Genomic DNA, 27,474 nt, shown 5'->3' on the forward strand with positions numbered 1-27,474 from the left:
CATAATTTGGATCATTACTGAATGCATTAGAATAACATGTTTAATAATAACAACAATACTATTATCCAATAATAGTATCCAATGCCTTTTCAATCATCTCTTATTATTGCATTCACAGGCTGCAACACTGGAAGATGCTTATTCACCAAACATCTGGATAAAATCATGTACATATTCGTAAGTCAGAGGGTTACAGACTTGTTCTTAGTCTTTCTAGTAAATCTAAATATTTAGAGATTGGACTGGAATATTGTTATGTGGATCAGATATTTATATAACAAACCACATGGGGTTTTTTCAGGAAACTCTGCCAACATTCAATCAAGCAAATTTTTGTAACCATAAGACTTACAAGCATGCCAGGGGAAAGGAGGAAGGAAGGAAGAAAAGAAGGAAGGAAGGGATGAAGGAAGGAAGGAGGAAGGAAGGAAGGAAGGAAGGAAGGAAGGGATGAATGAGATGAGATCAGAGACAATTTTCTGCATCTCGTATACATGTTGGGTTCAAATGGAATCGAACGATACCTGCATCCTTAATTAAAGCATTAAGAATAAGCAATGCATTCTTATGAGAGAAGAGTGATTATAAACATGATAGCAAGAAATACATTCATTTATGAGTAAGAGATATGACCCTACGGTAAAATGCTACATATTTCCTAGAATAACAGCATCGGCTGTCTGGTGATCTACCGTATCATGTTTATATAATGTTTATCACCAGACAGCCAAATAGTATACAAAATAAAAAGATCTCTATTTTGCTTTCCATCCTTAAGGTTTTAGGAAATATACTTTGGGTTTGTGTTATTTACTTGCTGGTTAGTCTTCAGAAATCATATATTTTATCTAAAGATATGAATCAAACTGTCCATATGGTTTTATTTTCTCCTTACTATATCGGACAGGGGTGTCAAACTCAAGGCCCGGGGGCTGGATCCCGCCTGCGGGGTGCTTAGATTTAGCCTGTGGGGCCACCCTGGAAACAGCAAAGGATGGGCCCGCAATGCCTCTGCCACTGAAAAAAGAGGCACATGGGCCATGGGCAGACCTGTTAAACTCTGTTTTTGCTATCAGAGGGTTGCAGGAGGCTGTTGCAGCTGCAAACGGAGCTCACAAGGACTGCAGGCAGCCCTCCTGAGCTCCATTTTCGCTGGCAGAAGGTTGCAGAAAACTGTTGCAGGCGAAAACGGAGCTTGGGAGTCGGTTTTCTTTGGCAGAGCACTCGGGCTACCATAGGTGCCCCTGAAACAAGTGACATTGAGTGGCCAACTCTGGCCCCCAGAGGTCAAACACAACCCTGATGTAGCCCTCAATGAAACTGAGTTTGACACCCTCGATGTAGGATATTCAGATTCTTCAGTTCCACATCAACTGTGGAAGTTGCCTATGCTGAAACAAAACATAGGTCCTTTGTTCCTCTATGGAAAGCTAGCAGAGCATGAAAGCGGACAGAAAAAAAGCCAGTCTGTATAATTTCTCTGACTTTTATGTATCTGGTTTTTGTACTGTAGTGTTCTGAAGAATCAACGTTGGCCTTTTGCCACGGGTAGAAAGTGAACAAAAAAAGTACAAAGACTCAAGTCTCCAATTTCCCAACAGTCTGACCTCCAAGTACCTCACACAAGGAAGGGCACTTAGGGGCAGAACTCCTCTAAGATGCTAAATTTGGATTTGCACTCAATGTGTTCTCATGTCTGCAAAACTCAAAAATGGGGAATACGTGAACCTCCAGATATTATTAAACTATAATTCCTATCAATCTCGCCCATTGTGATCAGTGATCCCTGATAAGATCAGCTGTAATAAAATACTGTATATCTGATAGGCTAGAGCAAGAGTGTCAAACTCAAGGTCCGCAGCCAGATCCGGACCACAGGGTGCTCTGGCCCGCGGGGCTGCCCTGGAAACAGCAAAGGACTGTCCCTTGGTGCCTCTGCCAAAGAAAATGGAGCTAGCGAAGGCCTCCTGCAACCCTCCCAGGCTCCGTTTTCAGCTACAACGGCCTCTTGCAGCCCTCCCAGGCTCCGTTTTCAGCTATAATGGCCTCCTGCAGCCCTCCCAGGCTCCATTTTCAGTTGCAATGGCCTCCTACAGCTCTCTGCCAGCGAAAACAGAGCTCCGTTTTTACTGGCAGAGCGCTCGGGCCACCACAGGCACTCCTGACACAAATGACATCGAGCTGGCCACGCTTACCCTGGCCACACCCTCCCAGTCCCCCGAGGTCAAACACAGCCCTGATATGGCCTTCAATGAAATCGAGTTTGACACACACACCCCCGGGCTAGAGGCTCAGATGTAAATGAAAGACTGATCAATTCAAGGCAGCTTCTTTCCCATAAGTATGATGGATAGGTTGCTAGGATGCTAATGTTCAAATAGGGAGGCTGGCCTCTTGCCTCATAACAATTTTCCTGTGGTTTGGTTTGGGCTAAACCCATCTTAATATCGGACGTTTTTTTTGTTCATGGAATTTTGTGACCTAAGGAACTGAAATAAAAATAACCCAGACCACTTAATATCTAATTAACAGGCATCTCTTTACCACTTAGACAAAACAGATTTAATCTGTTTGCTGTCTAGTACAGTCTAACCCATTTCAGTCCATGTCTCTTCTTCTCCGGTATTTTGACATTTTGTCCCTATGTACTTCAAGCCAAATTTTCTCCCTTCATCTCCTTTTGAATAGGCAGGGGAGGCATGATGGAATGCAGCTAATACAAAAGGTTGCCCCCCCCCCCAATCTGTATATATTCGGTTAGTCCTAATTAAAATACTGCCTGATCATTTATTTATTCTCCATATGGATCATCCTAGTTCGCCGAGATTTATTTATACTCTGGTATCATGAAGTTTATATTCCCTCAGGATACGATTTGTTCCAAAGAATCCGCAAATCATTTCCATATCCGAAATAATATTTGACCAGGCTTGCAATAATTCACGAGATAAATCTGGAAATGCTGAAAAACGAAAATTCTTTGGCTAACTCTTGTCTGACTTGCAATATTCTCAGATGTATATTCTTTTTATGAATGTGCCCTTTCTGTTGTGGGGCCAGAGTGGAGAACCAAAACCAGAAGTGGGACAGGGCAGGAAATACCTTGAGCAATATACTGTAAGTTCTTAGGAAAGTCATTTCTTTGAAAGAAGAAAGCTAATGCAATGGCAGAACGTCATATTGTGGAAATCATTGTCTGATAGCAAGCCCAATTTCTAAATCTTAGCCCTCTTTACAACTCAGTTTTAAAACCCTCATCCTAAATCTTGCTCTCTCTTTATAACTTGTACTGTAAGCCTGTAGTATAGATTGCAGGTGTCAAGAAAGGAAGCAAAGAAAAATACAAAAAGAAAAGGGGAGATTTACCGGAAGGCCAGGTCTTCCTGTGGGACCCTGAAAAAAACCCACAGACACAGAACAAAGGAGGTGATGGCACGAAGAACAATGGATCTGACTAGTGAAACAATTACTGAGTTTGATTTTGGACTTCAAGAATGCCACAATGGTATTTGTTCATTGTTCATTGGCATTTCTAGTTGAGCATTTAGAGCAGGGATCGGCAACCTTAAACACTCAAAGAGCCATAAAGGTCCCAACCAATTTCAATTCTGGAGCCAACCAGAAGTCCAGTTCCCCCATGATAGAGTCTCCTCCTACTGCGGCGTCCTTTTTCTTCTGCCGACTGGAAGTCTGGTTCCCCCACCATAGAGTCTCCTCCTAGCACAGCATCCTTTTTCCTCTGCTGACCGGACGTCCGGTTTCCCCACCATAGTCTCCTCCTAGCATGGTATCCTTTTTCTTCTACCTGTCCTAACCAAAGCCCTAACAATTGTGGAGCTGACCGGCTCTAGAGTCACAGGCTGTTGACCCCTGATTTAGAGGAAGTAAAGTTGCCAGGTTGGTTCAGCCAAACTATTCCCAGTTAAAGTAGAAAATGCTAAGCTAGTTTGATGGCTAATCTAATTCTGTACAGACAGTTTGATATATCCTGATGTTCATACTTGGGTTTAGAGAGGACAAGTGGCGGAACAAATATTTTGCTATGGCCAAAAGCCCACAACGTGAAATAACCTGCAACAATAAAACATCCAGACTTCCAGTAGTCTCCCTTCCCACAAACCAGTATGTTATAATTCATTTTTATCCTAGGAGTGATTCACATTTGCATCAAGTCATCATACTGTTTAGGAAATACTACACTTCATTTAATATTTCCCCAGATAACCTGCAGCTACCATCTACTAAATTATAGAGGGCAATAGAAGTCTTTATTTTATTTTATTTGAAAGCTATGTGTAAAAGCCAAAGGCTTGGATGACATGTTACTCCTAGAATCCAGCTGGACTAAGACAAATCCATGATTTAAAACTTGTGAATAAGTTTATTAACCAAGAAGTCACCTGATATATAGTCCAACATCCTAGCTTTCACTAAGTCTCTCTTCAATAGATACATCAATGTTTCCCATTGATGTAAGGTGGCGCAGTGGTTAAATGCAGCACTGCAGGCTACTGCTAGATCAGCAGGTCAGCGGTTCAAATCTCACCGGCTCAGGGTTGACTCAGCCTTCCATCCTTCCGAGGTGGGTAAAATGAGGACCCAGATTGTTGGGGGCAATATGCTGACTCTCTGTAAACCGCTTAGAGAGGCCTGGAAGGCCTATGAAGCGGTATATAAGTCTACTGCTATTGCTATTGCTATATTCCCTTCGTTCTTTTTCCATCCTATCTCACTGCTGCTATTTTTTTCTTAGTTTAATGTCCTGTCAATCTCCAACTGCCATTCATCCTAGATCTCCATCATGCTTACTATGCTGTCATTCTTTCTCCAGTCTTTCTTTTGTTTTGAAAAGCTCATTCTCTGCTACATAATGTCAGCCCCACTAAGTGAACCAGGCCAAGAAGTCAACCCCACTGGAAGGCTAAAGTTATTTTAATTGACTCTTGCAAGTCTGACTGTGTTGTACCGCCCTTTGTTTCTATTGTTTCTCTATTCCATGAAGTAGGGAGGTCCCTGTCTAAGCTACTTTCAAACTACTGTATTTTTTGGAGTATAAGACACACTGGAACTGTCAGCGATCCAGGCCTGCCACACCCCTGAACCGGTTCTCTTGTTTTTTGCTTCTGCACATGTGCAGAGCAGTTTGAATTGTACTGCACATGCAATGTGCATCAAGCACACTTGAGTGCACATGAGCGAACTGGCAGTAGTGCCTGCAGGATCCCACCCCTGGAGCACATGACCTTTTGCACTAAATTGTCATAAATATATACCAGTGTCATGGTTCCAAGTAACACACCCAACAGAATCAAAACTCCAAGGCAGGCATATTCTTTCGAAGTATAGATTTATTAAGCATGTCATCTTGGCACAGCTGATGAAAACCAGAATCTGAAGTCCCCAGTTTTTCCCCACCCAGTTCAAAATCCAAAGTTCTTCCCCACATTACTGTTCTGACCTAGGCTTCACCAAATCACGAGGCAGACAAACCCCTTTTTATTAAGCTAATGTGAATTCCTCTCATTCACATCCAGCAAAGTCCTGGCAAACAGTCTGTCAAGGGTGAATTTTACAACCACAGACTTATCAGGCTCGGAGAGCTGCCAGTCCGATATCTTCCAAACGCAATGCTGTGCAAGAAAATACTTAGCAAGGAGTCTCTGAGAGTTGTGAACAAATCTTCACACTAATTAAGCGAACTAATTGTCTCCTGCAAACTCACCTCCCCTTTCACTCCTCCCCAATGGAAGGGGCCATTTACTGTCCACCTGTGCCTTTACTCCTGAGTCAGCCCTTGTTCCTTAACTGTTCCTTTCTCCTGCCATCTCTGTACATGCGCACATTGGGAACAGGCTCCAGCTGTTCTTCTGCCTCACTGATGTCCAACTCCGAAGGCAGCTGATAACTGTCGGATGGCCCTGACCCCATCTCTGCCTCTGATGCAGAACACTCCCAGACTCCAGGACTGGCCCATGTTCCTCCCCAACCTCCTCACTGTCTGAGTCTGCCACCAGCTCCACTGGCCGCTGGCAGGCCACAACAATTCCATACAACCATCACATGCCCCAATCAGGTCTCTCTCCCCATCCAGAATGCCTCCCATCCACGCCCCACCAGGTGCTGGTGAATGTGTCCTTGGTTCCCAGGAGAAATAATGTTATTTTGGCTATGTATTCTCCTCAGCTATCTCTACTCCCCTCTCCCTTTCCCACAGCTCCAGTGAGCCTCGCTGTGGTAACTCTGAAGATGCTCGAAGATGGCTGCAGGGTTGACAGCCAGTTGCTAAGTAATTTTGATTACCTGCCCATGGAGATGCTGCTATGGTCATAAGTGTGAAAAATGGTCATGTCTGTTTTGTAACTTTGAACAGTCATTAAATGAATGGTGGTAAGTCGAGGACTACCCGTATGCATGTTGTCAACATCTCCTGCCAGGCATACATTTAGCACTGGCATTAAGGAGCCATACAAGTGGCTGTATGAGTAACCACGTTTAACAAACTCTCATGTTAACAACAGAATACCGTCTTTTGGGAGGATAAGACACACCTTTTTCCCCCCTAAAAGAGGGTGAAAATTTGGGTGTGTCTTATACAACAAATGTAGCCCCGCCCACCTCATGGCCTCTGCCTGCCAGCAATTTATCTCCTTGCAGCAAACAGAGAAAATGGGGCTTGCAGAGGCAGCAATAGGTTATGGCAATCCCTGCAGCCTGAAACAGCTCATCATCTGGAGCTCAGTGCTTAAACTGAAAGTGAAACTTGCTGTTTGCTGCAAGGAGGCAAATTGCTGGGAGGCAGAGGCAGCTTTTCCCCCTTCTAATCAGGCTAAACAGAAACAGGCTGTTTGCTGTTTGCTGCAAGGAGGTAAGTCAATAACTATAAATACCTATAGAATGTTCAAATTATTAGATTTATTTTTTAAAGACTGCTTTATTATTGTTCTGGACAACAACATTTAAAAAGAAGCTTTTTAAAATAAATACTTGATCTGAAGAGGCCCAGTGCTATTGTATCTTCTTTTAAATAGCAGAGAATAACATATACTTCCAGAAAGCCACCTCAATTTTAACAGCATTTGTACAAGTATAGTCTGAAATGTAACACCACAAACAGTGTATATCATCTGTACTGTTTGCTGTTTAATGCAAGGAGGCAAATTGTGGAGGCAGACTCTCCCCCCCTTGTTTTCCTCCCGAAAAGCTAGGTGTGTCTTATACTTCGGAGCGTCTTATACTCCAAAAAATACAGTACTTCATCCCAGTCCTATAACACTCAATATCACTACAGTTTGACAGCATTAACTCAAGCACAATCTACTTAGGCAATAACAAAGTTGAGATAGTAGATTCTGAAATGTTTGTTCTTTTGAACACACAAGTATAAAATGTTTGTTTCTGAGCTCTCAACTCATTAGCCCTAGTTGACCTCATAGAAGTCAAATGCTTCTTTACTTCCCATCATGGAATAGATTGCTATCTGCTTGAAAAGGAAAAGAAGCATTTGTGAATCTAAATGGCAGCAAATGATTAATTTAGGGGTTTTTTGGCTTCCTCATTTAAAAACTGTTCTCTCCCTTGGCCCAGGGCCCATTCACTTTACCAGCAGATGCGTTCTTCATAGCAGAGTCAAAAGCTTTGGTACTTACGGGGGGACCTGAAAGAAAAGAAAAATACGGACATAGTTGATATTCCAAATTCAACAGCACCCTTGCTTTATGTCATGAAGTTTCCACAACATCTCAATCAATCTTCATTTATAACAATCCAGATTTACCCAACGTATTACAGAAAAACAGAACAGAGCACATTTCAGTACAGCAGGATATAGATCTGAATTACGTGAAATGTCAAAAAGACCAGGTTGTACTTCCTGAGCAGCCAATGAATCAGTGAGATACTTAAAGCAATAGTACCATCTCCAAGCTGAGAAGGACTTTAACACTCACTCAGTTTAATGCTATTCTTTCAGCCATTTTGGAAGGTAGATACAAAGAAATTCCATATACTGCTCGACTAGGTTCACGTCTATAGGAACCGTAGAATCTATTGGCTGCATTTATTGCAGTGCTGCTTTTATACAGATAATAGAATCCATTTTATTTCCCCTCACCTGGTATATACCCAAGTCACTCTGATAGTTTCTATATGTAAATTCTGACAACTGATCAAAGGGACACCCTTTTCGGATGTTGCCAAATTTTATTATGCTGGTAGTAAAACAAAGTTTAAATTACAAATTAACAGAGTTGGAAGGGACCTTGTAAGTCATCTAGTCCAACCCTCCCTCAAGCCCATGCAGGAGACCCTACACCATTTCTGACAGACGGCAGTCCAGTCTCTTCTTGAAAGCTTCCAAGGATGAAGCTCCCACAACTTCTGAAGGCAACTTCTGTTCCATTGGTTTGGCTGAACCGGTAGTGGTTTGGCGGCCTTGGTTGCTAGAACCGGCAACAACACAGGACTGCCACATCCCCAAACCCGGATCTCCCGTTGGCTCCATAGGCACCGCCATCTTGTTTTTTGCTTCTGTGTATGTGCAGAGCAATTTTTATTGCACTGCGCATGCACGCACAGCACACATCAAGTGCATGAATGCACATGGCCCATGAGCTAACCGGCAGTAGTGACTGCCGGAACCCACCCTTGCAGTATAGTATAACTGTACCTTACTGTGCCAATACCAAATAAGTACATGTGGATAGATTAATTGGAAGCAGTTAAAAGGATGGTTTGTGATTCAGAGCTGTGAAATACAGTTTGATACTCTTTAGATAATCGCTTCTCCTCTTACTCTGAATCATCTGATCTCTCTGTCCTGCATGTTGTGGAAGATGTTGAAGCACAAGTTCACACTAGTCAAAACAGGAACCTTAACAGTCTACACCAATGGTTGTCAGTGTGGTCTGGAGATCCCCTGGGGGTCCCTAGGTCACTGTCAAGAGGTTTGCAAACTAAAATCTATGCATATTTAAAAATCTCTTTCTACTATAGTAATATTGGTAGTTATAGCCTACATCATTTCCGTGGTTATCTGGCTGTGTGCCAAAGGCACATGGAATGCTGTTACCTTCCCACTGAAGTGGTATTTATGTATCTACTTTACATTTGCAGCTGGCCACATGACCACGGAAATTGTCTTTGGACAATTTTGGCTCCCTTGGCCAAGAAACAATAAGCACCATATCCTAGAACAGGGGTGTCCAACTCGAGTCTTCAGGGCGTCATCAAGTGACATATTATGACCTTTTTTCTCCTTCACTAAATTGGGTATCAGCATGGCCAGCATGTGATACATCTGGCCCACAGGCCGGGAGTTTGACAGCCCTGCCCTAGAGTCAGAAATAGGGAAACCTTTACCTTTATTTTTGTAGCCTATATAACCAAAGCTTGTTGCGGTCATAAAGAGTTTATAAGAAGGCAAGGAAATCCTAAGACTAAAATGTTTGAGAAATCCTGCTCTACACCATCAACTTTAACTAAACAGAGGATGCAATCTAGTGTACGTTCATACAGTATTGGTATTTGTATCCTAGATCCTTTCTTGCCATTAGGATCCCATGCTATCATCTTTGTTGGGTGCTTGAGCTATGTTTTTATGGCTCATCTGTGATATGTCCACAGATGAGCCACATTTTAGTAGAAGCCCTACAGCTATGCAGAGCTAGCAGAAAATTTATTTCCCTTTGATTTGATCTCTTACCTATATTATCTTCCATGTCCTAAGCTTTCTTTCCTCCCAATCGAAGCTAAAAAACCAAACCAAACCAAACCAAATCCAAGAAAGTCCAGTTGCCTTTTGGCAAAAGCTCCTTTGAAACTATCCTGACTGGGACAATTGAGAATCTCCTATGGATATTTAGCCCCATAAACTTCACACCAACATCTCACAGCTGCTTTTACACAGATCATGGGATAGTATCTTGGCAACTTCACAACTCTATTGCAAATACTGAGAATTTCCCAAGTTGAAAAAAATACCACATTACAAGAATATAATTGCTGTAAAGTACGGTTGTGTTCTACTTTTTCAATTATTATTAGTTATTAGTGCATTGATTGACTCTTGGGGTGTTGTAAAGCATTTCAAAACGGAGAGCTATTTAAAATGCAGGCAGGTTACTTGAAACAGTTCCTGAGGATTTGCAAAATAAAAATGATTGCAGTGCACAAGACGCCCATGAATGCACCCAATACTTTCCTGTAGAAAAATGCTGTGGCAAAGTATTGTGCAAATAACAAGGAGGTCAATTGGTGGCAATTTTTAAGAGGTCACCATTGATCTTGTCATCACAGTATTCCAGCTGAAAGACTTCCAGATAACCTTAGGCTTCTTTGAGAACTCTTTTGAAAACAAAACAAAACTGGATGACAATTCTTGCAGTAGCAATTTCAGTACACCTGGAGCAGGGATCAGCAACCTTAAACACTCAAAGAACCACAAAGATCCTAACTGGAAGCTCCCCCTCTTCAATTCTGGAACCGACCGAAAGTCCGGTTCCCCCACCATAGAGTCTTCTCCTAGTGTGGCATCCTTTTTCCTCTAACTGTCCTAACCAAAAGCCCTATCAATTGTAGAGCCGATCGGCAACAGGGAGCCACAGTAGAGGGATGAAAGAGCCACATGCGGCTCCAGAGCCACAGCTTGTTGACTTCTGATCTGGAGTACAGCAAAGTACAAAATGCTAGTTTAGATGAAGCCTGCATTGATGCCTTATAGGGCAAGAACTGAACAATGATCAGTAGCGCAAAAATAACAGGGAGACATAGGTGGCACACAAGTCTTACAAACAAATAAGCAACCAAAATATTTAATTTTTTCTGCGTTATGTTTTCAGATGAAGCTCTACACTTTTTATTGTGGTGTAAACCTGAGAATGCAACTGGAGACATTTTTGAAATGTACTTCTAGTTCCTTTTTCACTTCTAAATTCCTTCTTGTCTTCTCAGCTTCAAATCCATTGACAATCCATTGTCCAGCTATTCAGTACCTCCTAAATGACATCATGCTGGAAATTTAGGCGGCCTTCCAAAACCTTATCTGCTCCTTACATATTGCCCAACACTTTGGAAACTGATGTGACCAGCAAGGTATGCCTGAACTCCTTCATCATCTATTGCAGCAATACTAGCTATCCATCGGCAGTGGGCATACATTTTGTGGCATACAATATCAGTTAACACACTTTGGTGGCATGAGGGCTCTTCATCATAACCCAGTTGAAATGTTTTCATTAGTTACGGTACTGAGCCAGCAGAAAACTGTGTCGACATAAAATTTGATACTCCCCAGTAGCAATCTACCTGTTAATGGCTACTTTTACTTCAACTGCAATAGCACAAGGGCTATCAATAGATACAAACTAATTGTAATCTGTTCTAATCTTAATTGTAGGAAAAATGATTTCAGCAATAGAGTAGTAAATGTGTGGAACACCCTACCTGATCCTTCTAATTCCCATACTTTTTACCTTAAGCTGTCTACCATGGACCTTACACATTTCTTAAGAGGTCCCTAAGGGGACGTGCATAAGCGCACCAGTGTGCCTACCATCCCTCTCCTACTATCCCCATTTATATGCACTCTTTTTATGTGTTTATGGCTATGTTTTGCTTATTTCTATCCATTTATTTGTGTCATTTTTTCATGTGTTTTCATCAGGGATGGGTTCCTGCCAGTTCTAACCTCTTCTATAGAAGAGGTTCCACAAATCTACAGTGCCATTTAGAACCGGTTCCAGCTCCCTTTCCCTGCCCGTCTTCACATCATCAAGATGAAGAGCAAGAGGAGGAATTCTGGGATTTGAGGTCCACAAGTTTTAAAGCTGTCAAGTCTGAACACCCCTTCGGTTTGTTTTCTAAAGGGTTAGGGGTGCAAGGGTCTCGTAACTTGACAGCTTTAAGACTTGCGTGCTTCAAATGCCAGAGTTTCTGAGCCAACATTTTGGTTGCTAAGCAAGAGCGTTGTTAAGTGAGTTTTACCACATTTTATAAGTTGGCCACACCCACACAGTCACATGACTGCCAAGCCACTCCCACTCAGTCACATGGCCAGCAAGCCACTCCCACAAAGAAGGCCACACCTACAGAAGAGGTTCTAAAAAATTTTGAAACCCATCACTGGTTTTCATACTTGTTTCCTTGTAGTTGTTGACAAATAAATAAATCTATTTGGCTCCACCTTCATCAAAAATCATGAGTCTGTCAAAATATCTGCCATATTTTCATCTTAATGATAAGGCTGGGGCTGAGGATACGCTCAGTTTTCAAAGATGGCTAAACCAACAAATTTATCTATCTGACAAAACGTATTCTGTTCTACATATGTGTGTTTGAAGAGGGTTATATTCCATTTTTATGATGTTTATTTTTACTCATACACACATTTACAAGTATACCTTCTCATAGATTAATATCACATTTTAACACTTTTAAACATTCATTTTTCCATATTAAAAAAATTAAAATATATGATCGGGACTGCTTTGCTTAACATCCCATACACCTACTTTTACCGCCATCCTACTCTTCTGTCCTTTCCTTTTCTCCCTCCCTTCCTCCCTTCTCTACTTTCTTCTTTCCTCCTCTCCTTTCCTTTTCCTTCTTCCCCTTCCTCTCGTCTACTCCTCTCTACCTCTTCCCCTTCATGCCCTCTCTCCTCCTCTTCCTATCCCTCCCAATCTTCCTCTCCTTTCCTCTTTCTTCTTTCCCTCTCCTTTCTCTCTTCTCCTCTTCCTCTCTTCCTTTCCTCTTCTATTGTTGTGGTTACCTATTTTCCTCTTCCGCCTGGCACATTTTCATGATGGTATTCCAGCAAACCCATTTCTGACTTTATATCTGCCATTTTACATTCCCTTTTCCTCGTCATATTTTCCAATCTGTTTTTTACCTATGTCTCATTCTTTCCACATATACTTATGTATTGGTACCTTACTACTTTTCTAGTTCCCCCCTCTTCTTCCCTTTTTCATTTATTTATTAGACTTATATACCGCTTCATAGGGCTTTCAGCCCTCTCTAAGCGGTTTACAATTTTTTTAGCAAATTGAGTCAGCAACTTGCCCCCACAGTCCGGGTCCTCATTTCACCCACCTTGGAAGGATGGAAGGCTGAGTCGACCTTGAGCCGGTGAGATTTGAACCGCTGAACTGCAGATCACAGTCAGCTAAAGTGGCCTGCAGTACTGCACCCTAACCACTGCGCCACCTCGGCTCCTTAATAGTGTGTCATCTGGGTTTCTATTTCTCTCTCTTGCTTTCTTTTCTATCTTATTCATATTCTTTCTCAAACCAATCACAAAGAGGGTTATATTCCAGAAGAGTACTGTACCTTAAATGGCCCAAACAATTGTGGACAGGCAAGGGGAAGATTGAAACATGAATGATCAAATAGACAGATTACCATGCAATCCTCCTACAATCCCTGATGGTCACTGGTTTAGATTGTTCCAGCACTCCAAGCTGGAGATAGGCTTTGGAGACCTGGCACATTCAGGCTGAGTGTTTTGGTTTTGGAGTGGGAGATGGGAAAGAGATTTCTTCTTTTGCCATAAGGAAAATGGGCACTTGGAAGTCTCCTAGTGCCCAGGAGCATAAAAACGGGACTAAAATTAAATATAAACAGAAACAAACTAATGACAACAGATTTTTTGATTTTAAAATGCCACGAAGTTTCCATGCCTATAAAAAACAAGAACCATGAAGGAATAAGATCTCTGTTTGAAGGTATGAAGTACAAGGATAATAATGAACATAAGTATATTTTCTGGAAAAAAATAATACTAGTGGTAACTGAATATATATTGTAGAACGAAAATGAGGTTTTTAGTTATACTAGATGGAAAGTCTGAGATGGTAAATATTATTTGAGGATGTGGATGTTAAAACACTTGTAACCAAACAACATGCTGTATGTGATGATGTTTTTCTTTTTTTCTTTTTTTCCCTTTTTTTCTTTTATCTCATTTTTATCTTATTGTTGTGTGTATTAAATATATAACAGAGAGATACGGGGTGTGCGTGTGTGGGGGAAATGTAGTTGGGATGGATTGCCACAGGTAGGGGAACAAGAAACGATACTAAATTATAACCTATTAAATGAAATAATAAATGTATAAGAATGATAAATGTTAAAACACGTGTAACCAAACGACATACTGTATGTGATGATGGGCTTTGTTTCCCCCCCCTTTGGTGTGTTTTTTTCTTTTTTTTTCTTTTTTCCTTTTTGTTTTTCTTTTTCTATTGTTGTGTGTATATGTTGTCTATGTAACAAAAATAAAAAAAAATTATATTAAAAAAAAAAAGAACCATGAAAGCTATAGTAACCTTCTCTGTGACACTTTGTGGAAGTGAAGGTTGAACTTTGAAGAAACGGGATAGGAAGACTATTGACACTTTGGAACTTTGGTGTTGGAGAAAACCCTGAGAATACCACAGAGAACCAAGAAAACAAACAAAGGGATCATCAAATCCACCAACCCGGCATTCTCATTTAAGGCACAGATGACAATGCTCAAGTAATCCTACTTCCAAACATTATGTGAAGATCTGGAGAGGGTTCTAATGTTGGGAAAAGTGGAAAGAAAGAAAAGAGGAGGACAATCAGCAAACAGGGTGGATGGATTTTGTTGTAGTGGCAATGAGTGCACCATTGGAAGACCCGAAGGACCAATTCGAAACAAATTGTCATGGATAAAAACAATGTGGTAGCTAAGAGTGGACAACAACTTGATGATACACAATCAAACAAACAAACAAACAAACAAACAATCACAGGGAAGGATAACTTAGGGCTTCCTTGAGATATGAACTGTTGGTCAGATAAAGTTGTTCAGGCTACTTGTATCAAGCAGCTTAGTCAAAATATCTCCCACCCCTCTTTCCAATTATAGTATGTTTTTCTAAATTGTGTACTGAATAAATATATGGAATTGAATTATGGCCCTATCCCACCCCTGTCCAATTTCTTAGCTGAACAGGAAAAACAATGAACATATATAGCACAAACAACCAGATCTAAATGTGAAAAGTTCACTTAGCTACTTTATTGCTTGTGCCTAATGTCACAAAAATCTTCCCAGTCTGCATCTGGGCTAGACTAGATAAGCTTCAACAGCATTGGGAGGGGGAAGTGTCAGATCTTGCCTTCTTCTTATGCCTACTTAATGACTCCAAACTAATTCCTTGCTTGACTTCTCCCCTCAGTTATGAAGCCTTGGTCTAAACATTATTTCCCATTCTAATCCAGAAATATGGAGCTTGTGATCCTTCAGATGCTGTTGACTTGTAATTTTTAGCATCCTGTATCATTGGCCATATTTGCTTATGCGGCATTATATTTCAGGAAATCTTGAGAAGTAGAGGTTCCTCATTTTTAGCTTAGCTTGAAGCTTCATAGATGCATCCATATTAATAATTTTCTTGCCAACAGTATGAAAACAATTTATTTAAATTATCACTTTCTAGTACATTTTTTTCCAATTTCCCAGTCTAGCGTAACACATATTTCCTGATATTTTCCATCCAAATACTACTCAAGTCCAACCCCAATTAGCTTTACACAATCAGCTGGGTTCTCTTGCTTGTGCAACAGCTCAGCAGTCAAGACATATCCACTCTTCTGTATTTATCATCCTACATGACCATCTAGCTGATGATATCAACATTATCTAATAAACCACTCAATATTTGCATGTCCAGCCCGTGTCCTTCCGTGCTTCAAGATATTTTTTGTACCCAATTTCTGGCATCATTCAATCATGCATACATTTTACAACCCTTCTGATTGTCTGGAGGTTCTTCTCTAAGTTTCTATCCATCTAGTAGAACATCCAGTTGCTTATTCAATTATAATTCTTTTCCCCATTTCAAAAGTAATTAAATAAGTTCATAAATTTAATCTCAGAGGCTTGGTGTCTTCTCTACAGTAGACAGTGTTAGACCTTAAAGGGAGGGGGATTAAACTGTTTCTTGATTCTTAGTGGAGAACTGTCTTAATTCCAGGACCCATGAAGGATCGATCAACAAGCAGCAAGAATAATAGATTGGCCAATTTACTCAGCAAACATTAGAGTGTTAATCCATTAAAGTGAATGGAAGATACTGCTATAAAGGTCAGGAATCAATAAAGATAGCAATACTGATGCAATTGCATTAACTTCATATTAAAAAGTTTTCCTGTGAGCTGCTTATACAATCATTTCTTTCATTTTCTATATTTTGGTAAACCAGAATAAAATGGTATATACAGATGTATGCATATATGTACGTACAATATGTATGTATAGATAGTTTTTTATATATAACAACATCTAACAAACTAACTAGCTAGCTAGATAGATGATAGATAGATAGATAGATAGATAGATAAGATAGATAGATAGATAGATAGATAGATAGATAGATAGATAGATAGATAGATAGATAGATAGAATGAGAGACAGACAGATCTCAGTTAACATGGAAGACCAAGAATAGAAGAGGACAACCAAGAAGAAGGTGAATAGATTTGGTTATGGTGGTGATTTGTGCAGTGTTGGAAAAGCAAATAACCAGGTTAGATGCAGATCAACATGGAGAAAATGTGTGGTTGCCAGGAATTAACACCAACTTTATAACCAGAGGTGATATTTAGCAGGTTCTGACTAGTTCTGGAGAACAGGTAACAGAAATTTTGAGTAGTTCGGAAAACTGGTAAATATCACATCTGACTGGCCCCACCACCATCTATTCTCTGCCGAGTCCCAGCTGATTGGGACGAAATGGAGATTTTATAGTATCCTTCTCCTGCCATGCCCACCAAGCCACACCCACAGAACCGGTAGTAAAATGTTTTGAATCTCATTACTGTTTATCACATATAACCAATCAATCTCTGTCAGCAATCTGTTTTGTAAAAATACTAAAATGGGGTGCCACAATTAAAAAATAAATAAATGTATGTATAAACTGACTCATCCTTAATCTGAAATGAGATGTTTCAAGTTCAAACCAGTTAGTATTTCCTTGTTATTCTACATTCCAATTGTGTTCAGTATATTCAGTCCCACTAATCCACAGAACTGAATTGTGTGTGTGGGTGTGTGGCGAGGGGGGTATCCTTCCACTTTTCGGACTTCTGAAACATGAGTCCATTTTAGCTACACAACAATCAGCCCTGTTGTTAAATGGACTGGTTAGAGGGCTGCATCATTAGGTCTTTAAATCTCACCTGAGCATTGCCACATCTGTTTGTTCATCTTCCTTCATGGTTGAATAACTCTGGTCAAAAATAGGTAATGCTTTTGCTGGATTTGTCCAACAAATAGTATGGAACAGGGCATAGATCTAAATCCCAAGAAATGTGATTTAGTTTCTTATGCTACCACTAAATATGATTTAAAATCAAAGAGTAATTTGGCTCAATTGTCAGTTTCAATCTGCCTTTCCAGAATGGCTTTCCTGTCCCTCATCAGCTAATGACCTCATAGCAGCTAGGGTGTATGTGACATTTATAGTTATGCAATTCATATTGTTTGGTCATACCAGTTTAATATGAAAAAAAAACCCTGATGATTGATGAGGAGATGAATTACTCTGATTCCCAGATATTTTGCAAACGAAGAAAATAATATTAAAATAATCCATCCCTGATTGAAATGTTAAAATATACATTATAATTAACAGTACATGACATTAGAGGAGAAATAAGTGGGAAGTCCTCTCCCACTCCCGAAAGCGACAACTAACATTAAAATTAAAGTTAAAGGTAAAGGTTCCCCTTGAACATATGTGCTAGTTGTTCCCAACTCTAGGGGGCGGTGCTCATCTCCGTTTTAAAGCTGAAGAACCAGCACTGTCAGAAGACGTCTCTGTGGTCATATGGCCAGCATGATTAAACGCCGAAAGTGCTTGGGACGCTGTTACCTTCCCACTTCCTATATTTCTACTTGTATTTTTACATGCTTTTGAACTGCTAGGTTGGCAGAAGCTGGGACAAATAACGGGAGCTCACTCCGTTATGCGGCGCTAGGGATTTGAACTGCCAAACTGCTGACCTTTCTGACTGACAAACTTAAATCCTTCCAAGAAATGAATTGCTTTGGCTGTGTTTGGTGAAATTGTATTCTTTTTGCTGTCAAATGCATAAGATGGTTTTGTTTTTTTCCTATGAAAAACTCCAGAGAGTTTGCTGGGTTTGGCTGCTCCACAGCAAAACCTAAGAAATTTGAGGTTAGAGGCCTAATGAAAAACCCCCTAAATGTTCTTTACCAAAAGTATACTCATAATAGATCAGTCTGTCTAGAAGGTGTGAACAGAAATAATTTTGTGGTTTTGACCCAGGCTAATTTCATTCTGTTTTCATTCTTATTCTTGGCCCAAAACATACCATTTATCTTTGCTCTCACCCTTTCTCAGTCTAACATCCAGGTATGTTGGAAATATAATTCCCAGAATTCTCCAGCGCGCATGACAATAGCCAATACCCAAATTGGCTGAAGAGGTCCAGTGCTGTAATCCTGATACATTTCATTGGAATGAAGTCAGTGACTTCTCCTTAAAGTGTCTCTGACTCTGTCTTTCAAAAATCCCATAGGACAGTAAACCTGTCCGTTAAAGAGCCATGGACCAAAAAGTTGATGGTTTGTGGGAAGATATCTGGTGCTTAACCTGTCGGGACGTCTTTCATCAGGTTCCTATGCTCTTTTCAAATGTCTGCAGAGATTGTTCATAGGAAATATAACTTTTTGTGGTTTCTTTTCAAAGAAGGGAGATGGAATAATGGAATAAGATACTCAGTGATGTCAGTACTTTTTGTATAATTTGAGAATTTTTTAAAAGAAAGGTAAACAAGAGCCCCCAAATTAGCCTCATTCATAAGACAGAAGACTGAGCCACAAACCAATCTTAAATTGGAGTATGATGGCAAATGCAGAATAGAAGAACCAATTGTTCTGACCGAGGCCTCCCAAGAGCATGAAGCTAACTCCTGGCCCCAACAAATATCCCTTTTCTTAATTTACTGTGAATTCTGCTCATTCACATACAGCAAAGTCTTTCAAGGGAGGATTCACAGCCACAAACCTTATCTGGCTTGGGGAGCTGATAGGCCGATATCTGCAAAACTTGGCAAGGAGCCTCTGAGAGTCACGAACCAATTAAGTGAACTAATTGTCTCCTGCAAACTCCACTCCCCTTTTGCTCCTCTTTTATTTCCTATTTGAGGAGCCATTCATCATCCACCTGTGGCCTTACTCCCAAGTCGATGATAGGAAGCTATTGACATTGTCCTCAGAAGTGTACCAGGAAGTGAAATTGTGAAGATAGGGTTCCAGGGTGGGCTGCTGGGGGTTCGCATGGGTTTGCACGATCCTCTAGGTAGGATTCTGCTCAGTTCAGCGAACCCTCAGATGCCATCTCTGGCTGGCCACACCCACCCTGCCACACCCCACCCACCCCTCTCCTCCCAGGAGTCTCCACATGGACTGTTTGTCATGCCAGGTAAGTGCAGGGCCTGTCCGGAGGCTTGGGGAGGGGTGAAAACAGGCCTACTGGGGGTTCCAAAAGTATGGAAATGGGCCTGTTTTTGGCCTCTGGAGGGCCAGGGAGAAGCAGTTTTCACCTTCCCAGAGGCTCAAGGAAAGCCTCCGGAGCCAGGGGAGGGTGAAAAATGCCCCTCCACCATGGTGCAGGAGGCTGACTAGGCCATTTCCAGCATGGCCATGCCCACCCATCAACCAGGCAGTGAACCCATTGCTGTAATTTGTGAAGCCAACCCCTGTAGGGTGCAAGTCATTATAGAAAGGGCATTGAAGAATAGGTGGGCTAAAGTTTCATGAGGGTAGGAGAAGCAGCAATGGGTGGAAACTAATCAATGAGAGAAGCAACTTAGAACTGAGGAGTAATTTCCTGACGGAACAATGAATCAGTGGAACAACTTGACTCCAGAAGCTGTGAATGCTCCAACACTGAAAGTTTTAAAGAAGATGTTGGATAACCATTTGTCTGAAGTGTTGTAGGGTTTCCTGCCTAAGCAGGGGGTTGGACTAGAAGACCTCCAAAGTCCCTTTCAACTCTGTTATTCTGTATTCTGCGTGTTCTTCCAGGAGGCAAAGGGAGGTTTGCTCTTTTAAGGGGACCTAATTGTACTGCCCTTCAAAACTGCAAAGGCAAAACATAAAAATGAGTCTTAGAAAAAGCTCTGCAGTGCATTGGGCAGATATTCCTAAATAAGAGATCTGTTGGCAATGAAAGGTTTCCGACTTTAGTAGCTGCCAACACTGGTGAGCCTGTTCTCCCTTCTGTACCTGGAAAACTATGTTAAATAACCACGGCTGGATTATAGCTTTCGTTCTAAAACCAGGAAGGTTTTACTTTACAGTAGTATAAGTCATTCTGAATTCCAGCTTTCCAGGAAGATGGAAATGTATTAAAAAGGATAATGGTAACCGGGGAGTTACCAGAAAAGTGGGACTTGAACCAGAAATAAGGTTGGCATATGTAGATCCTAGATTCCAGGGGAATGTTCCTGGTTTTCTGAATCACGTGTTGCCTCTGAAAGACAGCCAGATCTTCAGAATTCTCCTACGCCAATAAACTCTGCCTCTGCCTCTCCGTCCCACTTGTGAGAACCGTGAGACATAAATGCCTTCTTACAAAATTCTGAACAATGCCCTCTTTAGTTCATAACTTATATTCTCAGAGTGGTGCTTAAAAAGGAGCTCTATACTAAACATGTAGAACCAGTGCCTGCAAAGCTTCACACATCGTGCTGACTATTGGATGAAATGGTAAAGTGTTTTGGGGAAATCCCAATTTAAGTGGCCATCAGCCACTTACTTAAGAGTAAATCTCATTCCGTTGGTGAGATTGATATCTAAGTCAACACGCATAAGGCTGTGCTTTTAGCTGAATAATCCTGACTTAATGTGCTTTTGTAGAGTATACATCTCATGCTTCTCTGCTCCCTTCTGTTCTGACCTAGGCTTCCCAAGATCACGAAGCAGACTCCTCATCCCGATAAAACCTCTTTTATTTAGGTTAAAGGGAATTCCTTTCCAGCAAAGTCCCGGCAAACAGTCTTTCATGAGATTTCACAACTATAGACCTTTATTGGGCTCGGAGAGTTGCCAGGCCAATATCTTCCAAACGTCACTCTGTAGCAAACAATACTCAACAAGAAGTCAGGAACAAATCTTCACTCCAATGAATTGAACTAATTGTCTCCTGCAAACTCCCGTCCCCTTTTGCTCCTCTTTATTCCCTATGGGAGGGGCCATTCACCTGTGCCTTTACTCCCAAGTCGGCCCTTGCTCCTTAGCTGTTCCCTTCTCCTGGCAGTTCTGTGCATGTGCACACTGGGAACAGGCTCCAGCTGTTCTTCTGCCCCACTGATATCCAACTCCGAGGGCAGCTGATAACTGTCAGATGGCCCTGGCCCCATCTCTGCCTTTGATGCAGAGCACTCGTCAGAGCCTTCCCCAGACTCCAGGACTGGCCCCTGTTCTCCCTCAACCTCCTCACTGTTTGAGTTTGCCACCAGCTCTGCTGGCTGCTGGCGGGCCACAACACCTTTATTGGTGACAAAACCTTTCAAAGGATGGCCAGTTACAATGTCAGGTTGGCTATTACAGCTTTCTCTCCTCTGTTACCACGTCTAAGTGTGCTCCATCCAGTTCTGACTTTCTTAAAAGCCTAGCACAGTGATGGCTAATCTTTTTGTTATTGGGTGCCAAAAATGGGGGTGCATGTGCATGGCATTACACATTTGTGCTGGCACCCAAAATGCAAAGCACCCACCTACATGCACATGCATGCACAACCTCCCCATGCTCCTCCCCCCATGTGTGCCACACTGCTCGCCTCCAAGCTGAACTTGGTATTTCCTCGGGGGGGGGGCGTTTTCACCCTCCCCAGGCTCCAGGAAAGCCTCCGGAGCCTCAGGAGGGTGAAAGTAACCTCCCTCCCGTGCTCCAGAATGCCAAAAATCAGCTGGCCAGCGTGCACATGTGCGCTGGAGCTGATGGCTCGTGTGCCAGCAGATATGGCTCTGCGTGCCACCTCTGGCACCTGTGGCATAGGTTTGCCATTGTGGCCCTAGCAGATGTTGCTCATGACATTGCTGTACTTCTAAGTAGCATCTCACAAAGGTCACCAATTATCTCCCAATCTGCCATGGCCAACCAATAGTTACTTTGATCAATCAATAAGATGAAAGTAGGATGATTTCCCCTCCCCACCCCCCAAATACGGGTTAAACTCTTGATGACTTCATTTAAAATTGTCAAACTGAATAATTCAGCCATTGGCCGCAATGAACCATTACTCCAGGACTCCTGAATGCAATTTCCAGGAACTACTTAACTGTAACAGCCTGATTAAAAAGACTGATGAGTTTCTGATGAAAAGGTCAAAGATCCTCTAGGTTTTTTTTCTCTCTCCCAGATTCGGTGGAACACGGCGAATTCATTCACCAGTCTTCAATTTTCGATCTCAATGGAAAAGTGGAAATTAACTGTATCCGTCACTCAGTCACCCCCTAGCAACATCTGCATTGCATTATGGCTTACAGAACTGGAGGTGAACCACAATCAGAGAGCTTTAAATCAAAAACCTCTGGAATTAACAGAAAAGAGAGGATTGGATTCATATTTGTATGTTTAAGTTCATTTGTATTTCCCCCCCTCCCCATTTCTTGACCATTGTAAGAGGAAACACCTCATTTTTTTACGGTCATTTAAACACAGCTATTATTAGGATAATTTGGGCAACAATGAGGGGAACAAAATGTAAATGATGAGTTAACTTTATTAAATGTCAGTGTCTTTGGCAAATATTGAATCAGGCCATGCTGTATAATTTTGGCACGTCTGATTGTAACCTAAGCTTAAATAAATCTATTCAGCTACTACTGCATGACATTTTCCAGGTTATACGGAGAAGTTTTTAGAAGGGATGTCACAGCCTTGAAACCACTTTAGGGTAAACGTACAAAATAATCCATAGTTAAAGTAGCACGGACTGGTTCACGCTTGTCTTTGGAATCTGACCACATGGTCATATTCCGACCGTATTCCTGCTTGGATGAATAGCTGGTTCTAAAGAAAGAACTGTTTCTTTCACTGACTCCAAACAGTTTAGAAAAAGAAGAATCAAGACATGGAGTTAGAGGAGAAGCAGAGGTTTTCTGATCCCTGCATTTTTCATGTGTTGCCATTTTGGGACAGCAGAGAAGCCATAGCAGTGGTGAAATTCATTTTTTTTTACTACTGGTTCTGTGGGCGTGGCTTGGTGGGCGTGGCAGGGAATGGATACTGCAAAATCTCCATTCCCTCCCCACTCTGGGGGAAGGATACTGCAAAATCATTTCCTCCCCACTCCAGGGGAAGGATATTGCAAAATCTCCATTCCCTCCCCACTCCAGGGGAAGGATATTGCAAAATCTGCATTCCCTCCCCACTCTGGGGGAAGGATATTGCAAAATCTGCATTCCCTCCCACTCCAGAGGAAGGATATTGCAAAATCTCCATTCCCTCCCCACTCCAGGGGAAGGATATTGCAAAATCTCCATTCCCTCCCCACTCCGGAGGAAGGATATTGCAAAATCTGCATTCCCTCCCCACTCCGGGGGAAGGATATTGCAAAATCTGCATTCCCTCCCCACTCCAGGGGAAGGATATTGCAAAATCTCCATTCCTTCCCCACTCCAGGGGAAGGATATTGCAAAATCTCCATTCCCTCCCCACTCTGGGGGAAGGATACTGCAAAATCATTTCCTCCCCACTCCAGGGGAAGGATATTGCAAAATCTCCATTCCCTCCCCACTCCAGGGGAAGGATATTGCAAAATCTGCATTCCCTCCCCACTCTGGGGGAAGGATATTGCAAAATCTGCATTCCCTCCCACTCCAGAGGAAGGATATTGCAAAATCTCCATTCCCTCCCCACTCCAGGGGAAGGATATTGCAAAATCTCCATTCCCTCCCCACTCCGGAGGAAGGATATTGCAAAATCTGCATTCCCTCCCCACTCCGGGGGAAGGATATTGCAAAATCTGCATTCCCTCCCCACTCCAGGGGAAGGATATTGCAAAATCTCCATTCCTTCCCCACTCCAGGGGAAGGATATTGCAAAATCTCCATTCCCTCCCCACTCTGGGGGAAGGATATTGCAAAACGAGCTCCCCATGGAGATCCGTACCCTCACCACTATCCAGACCTTCCGCGCAGCCCTCAAGATCTGGCTCTCCCAGCAGGCCTGGGGATAGGTTTCCAATTACCCGCCCGAGTGTTTGATTGCTGAATGAAAGTTGTGTTTTATTATTTTTTCTTTGTGCACATATTGTCCTGTTTCTGACCTTGCACCCCCCTCCCCTGTGGTTGTAAGCCGCCCTGAGTCCCCTCAGGGAAAAGGGCGGCATATAAATCCCAATAAACCTAAACCTATAAACCTATAAAATCTCCATTCCCTCCCCATTCTGGGGGAAGGAAACTGAAAAATCCCCATTCCCTCCCCACTCCAGGGGAAGGATATTGCAAAATCTCCATTCCCTCCCCAAAGGTTGTCTTTGCTGGTTCTCTGAACTACGCAAATTTCCGCTACCAGTTCTCCAGAACCTGCTGAATTTCACCCCTGAGCCATAGGTGTGGTTGATTTCGCCTAACTTGACAAGTTCATTTCTATGAAGTTGTCTGGCATAAAACATAAACATTTCAGATACCTATTTATGCCCAAGTGAGAGAAGTTTCCACATATGTGATCTTGACATATCTCATGTTTTCCAAAAGGATGTTAATACCTTCCCAAGGATGGATGGATGGATGGAAGGAAGGGAGGGAGGGAGGGAGGGAGGGAGAGAGGGAGGAAGGAAGGAAGGAAGGAAGGAAGGAAGGATGGATGGAAGGAAGGATGGATGGAGGGAGGGAGGGATGGATGGATGGAAGGAAGGAAGGAAGGATGGAAGGCAGACAGGCAGGCAGGGAGGAAGGCAGGAACTAAGGCAGGAAGGAAGAATCAATGCAGAACATCGACCAATCACTTCAGTGGTGGGCCTGCTTTCCGGGTCCACTGGTGGAACCTCTTCTAACCGGTTCGACAGATTTGACGAACCGGTTCTACCGAATAGGTGCAAACTCTGAATCACTTCTTTGGGAAAAAAACTACCCTTTTAAATAAATACAAAACAACGCTTTCCTGACCCTAAAAGCAAATAATATATACACATTTTAACTAATCTAATTATGGCAGGAAATCCCTTCGCAGCAGTAATGTTGGGAAAGGTAAAAGGAGAGAGAAGAGGGTTACTGCAACAAAGTAGATGGACTCACAGTGGTGATGGGGGCTCAGTTAGAAGAGCTGAAGGACCAGATTGGGGATAGATCATTGTCTGCATGTTTGATAGGAGCTGAAAATAACTTGATGACCCATAATCAATCAATGGCAAGAAAATTCCGATCATATCAATGTTCACAGTATATGTTTCCAGGCACAAAAACACTGCAAACTTCTTTAGAAGGTAACATTGAAAGCAGGGCCTCCAACCTTGGCAACTTTAAGACTTGTGACTTAAACTCCCTGAATTCCCCTGTAGCTGAAGTCTACCGGACACCCCAGGTCTAAAGGAAAAGAAAGCTACATCTCCTAACACTGTACACTTATATACTTGAATGAATAAGTTATTAATCTTCATTTTCATCAATTTACCTCCGCATTAACATCCGCATGTTACACCCTGAGCCAAATTCAATAGCTTGCAATAGTCCCAGCTTGCTAGTTAATAGGAACTGAGAACATAACCGGCTTCCAGAAATACATCTTCATATCAACCTCTATAAAAGCAAGAGTAAATTCAAAGCATAAAATAACTCAATAGCAATTTGACATAAGTAACTGAGACGGGCAGGCAAGCAATGGCTGTGGTTCTCAACTTGTGATTGGTTGTTTAATAGCACTAGCAATAGCACTTAGACTTATACACCGCTTCATAGTGCTTTTATAGCCCTCTCTAAGCAGTTTACAGAGTCAGCCTATTGCCCCCAACAATTTGGGTCCTCATTTTACCCACCTCAGAAGGATGGAAGGCTGAGTCAACCTTGACCCGGTGAGATTTGAACTGCTGAATTGCAGCTAGCATGAATCTGAAATAGCCTGCAGTACTGCACTCTAACCACTGTGCCACCTCGGCTCTTAATGGCTGTTCAAAGATACAACAGCCTCAAAAAGGTACTTTACAGTCCGTAAAGCACCATTGTAAAATGTAGCAACCCCCCCTCCCCCTATGGTCACACAACTCTAATTGGGATGCTGGGCAACCAGCTTGCATATACAACCAATTGTGACATCCCACGCCACACAGCCATGATTGGGGACATTTTCTGCTGGTTTCTGGCAAAAAAAACCCACCCATGTGGGAAAATGGATTCGCTTAACCACCACATGATTTGGACTTACACAGCTGTGTGATTTGCTTAAGGACTGCTGTAAAAATGGGCGAAAAATTGGATCCAATCACATGGGTGCCTCGACTTACAACTACACTGTCTTACAAATGAAATTCAAATTGTAGACTTTTGCAAGATCAGTGGGAAATATTCAACATATACACACATTCATTCATATCCTGTTACAACTTGGAGCACTGCTATCATGCCACCTAGTCCACCTTTTTATTAAACTAGACATACCCGATTTTTGCAACCGTTCTTCATATGCTTTAGACTCTAATCTCCCAATCATCTTTGTTGCTCTTCTCTTTCTAGAGTCTGAACATCTTTTCTTATGCCAAGACACTTGTGTCTACATAACCAATCCCACTTCCTCACCACCCTATGATTCCCCTCTCTTAGCAAACACTAACTAGCTTAACTGATTTTAGCACTGCCATAATTGCATCCTTCAAATGGACAGTTTACTTTCTCCAGAAGCCTTCCGCTCACCACTCCAAAGGCAGACAAAAATGGCCATCGCCATCTTTCCAAGCTCTGTAATTAGTGGGGAAGTACATCTGTTCCTTTTGCCTTTTTGTCTGCATTGAAGATCATCTACCCTGGAATAGAAGCCAAGCTTAACTATGCCAATATCGTATTTCAATGTCTATAAACTTAGGAGTTCCCGTGAAAATGTACATGATGTCCGTCCATCATGTTTGAGGAGGACCTTGACATCTAACGGATTGTGGGGTTTCCGCAATGTGTCCGCAGGTGGCTGCTAAGGCCTATATAGGCACAAAATGTTCTGCCACATGTTGGGCAGACATGCATGGGCACCATTGTTGCAGCATTTGCAGCTCTGGCTTTGCGGAGGGTTCGCTTCTCTTGTGCCGTGGTTGTTCTTCTGTCCTCAGATGTCTGGCAGCCTTGGTGGATGAGTGTGCACCATGGTCGATCGGTCTTGTGCCAGGGTTTCCCAGGAGGCGGTGACGATATCCAGGGACTTGAAGGAGGCTTTCAGCATGTCTTTGTATCGCTTCCTTTGTCCTCTCTGCAATCACTTTCCTTGAG

The 27,474-nt window shown here is 42.2% G+C and overlaps 1 protein-coding gene across 1 annotated transcript in view; it reads right to left on the reverse strand.

Annotated features, from left to right (window-relative positions):
* Positions 1 to 27,474, reverse strand: part of COL13A1 (collagen type XIII alpha 1 chain) — a 225,993-nt gene that overhangs the window by 128,056 nt on the left and 70,463 nt on the right. Inside the window, exons 3-4 of the mRNA XM_032232350.1 lie at positions 7,647 to 7,654; positions 3,367 to 3,393 (exon numbers count right to left, since the gene is read on the reverse strand). Coding sequence (XP_032088241.1) covers positions 3,367 to 3,393; positions 7,647 to 7,654 — 35 coding nt within the window. The remainder of the gene's footprint in view (positions 1 to 3,366; positions 3,394 to 7,646; positions 7,655 to 27,474) is intronic.

This window comes from Thamnophis elegans, chromosome 15 (genome assembly GCF_009769535.1).
Source record: "Thamnophis elegans isolate rThaEle1 chromosome 15, rThaEle1.pri, whole genome shotgun sequence".
In the NCBI taxonomy this organism is placed as follows: domain Eukaryota; kingdom Metazoa; phylum Chordata; class Lepidosauria; order Squamata; family Colubridae; genus Thamnophis; species Thamnophis elegans.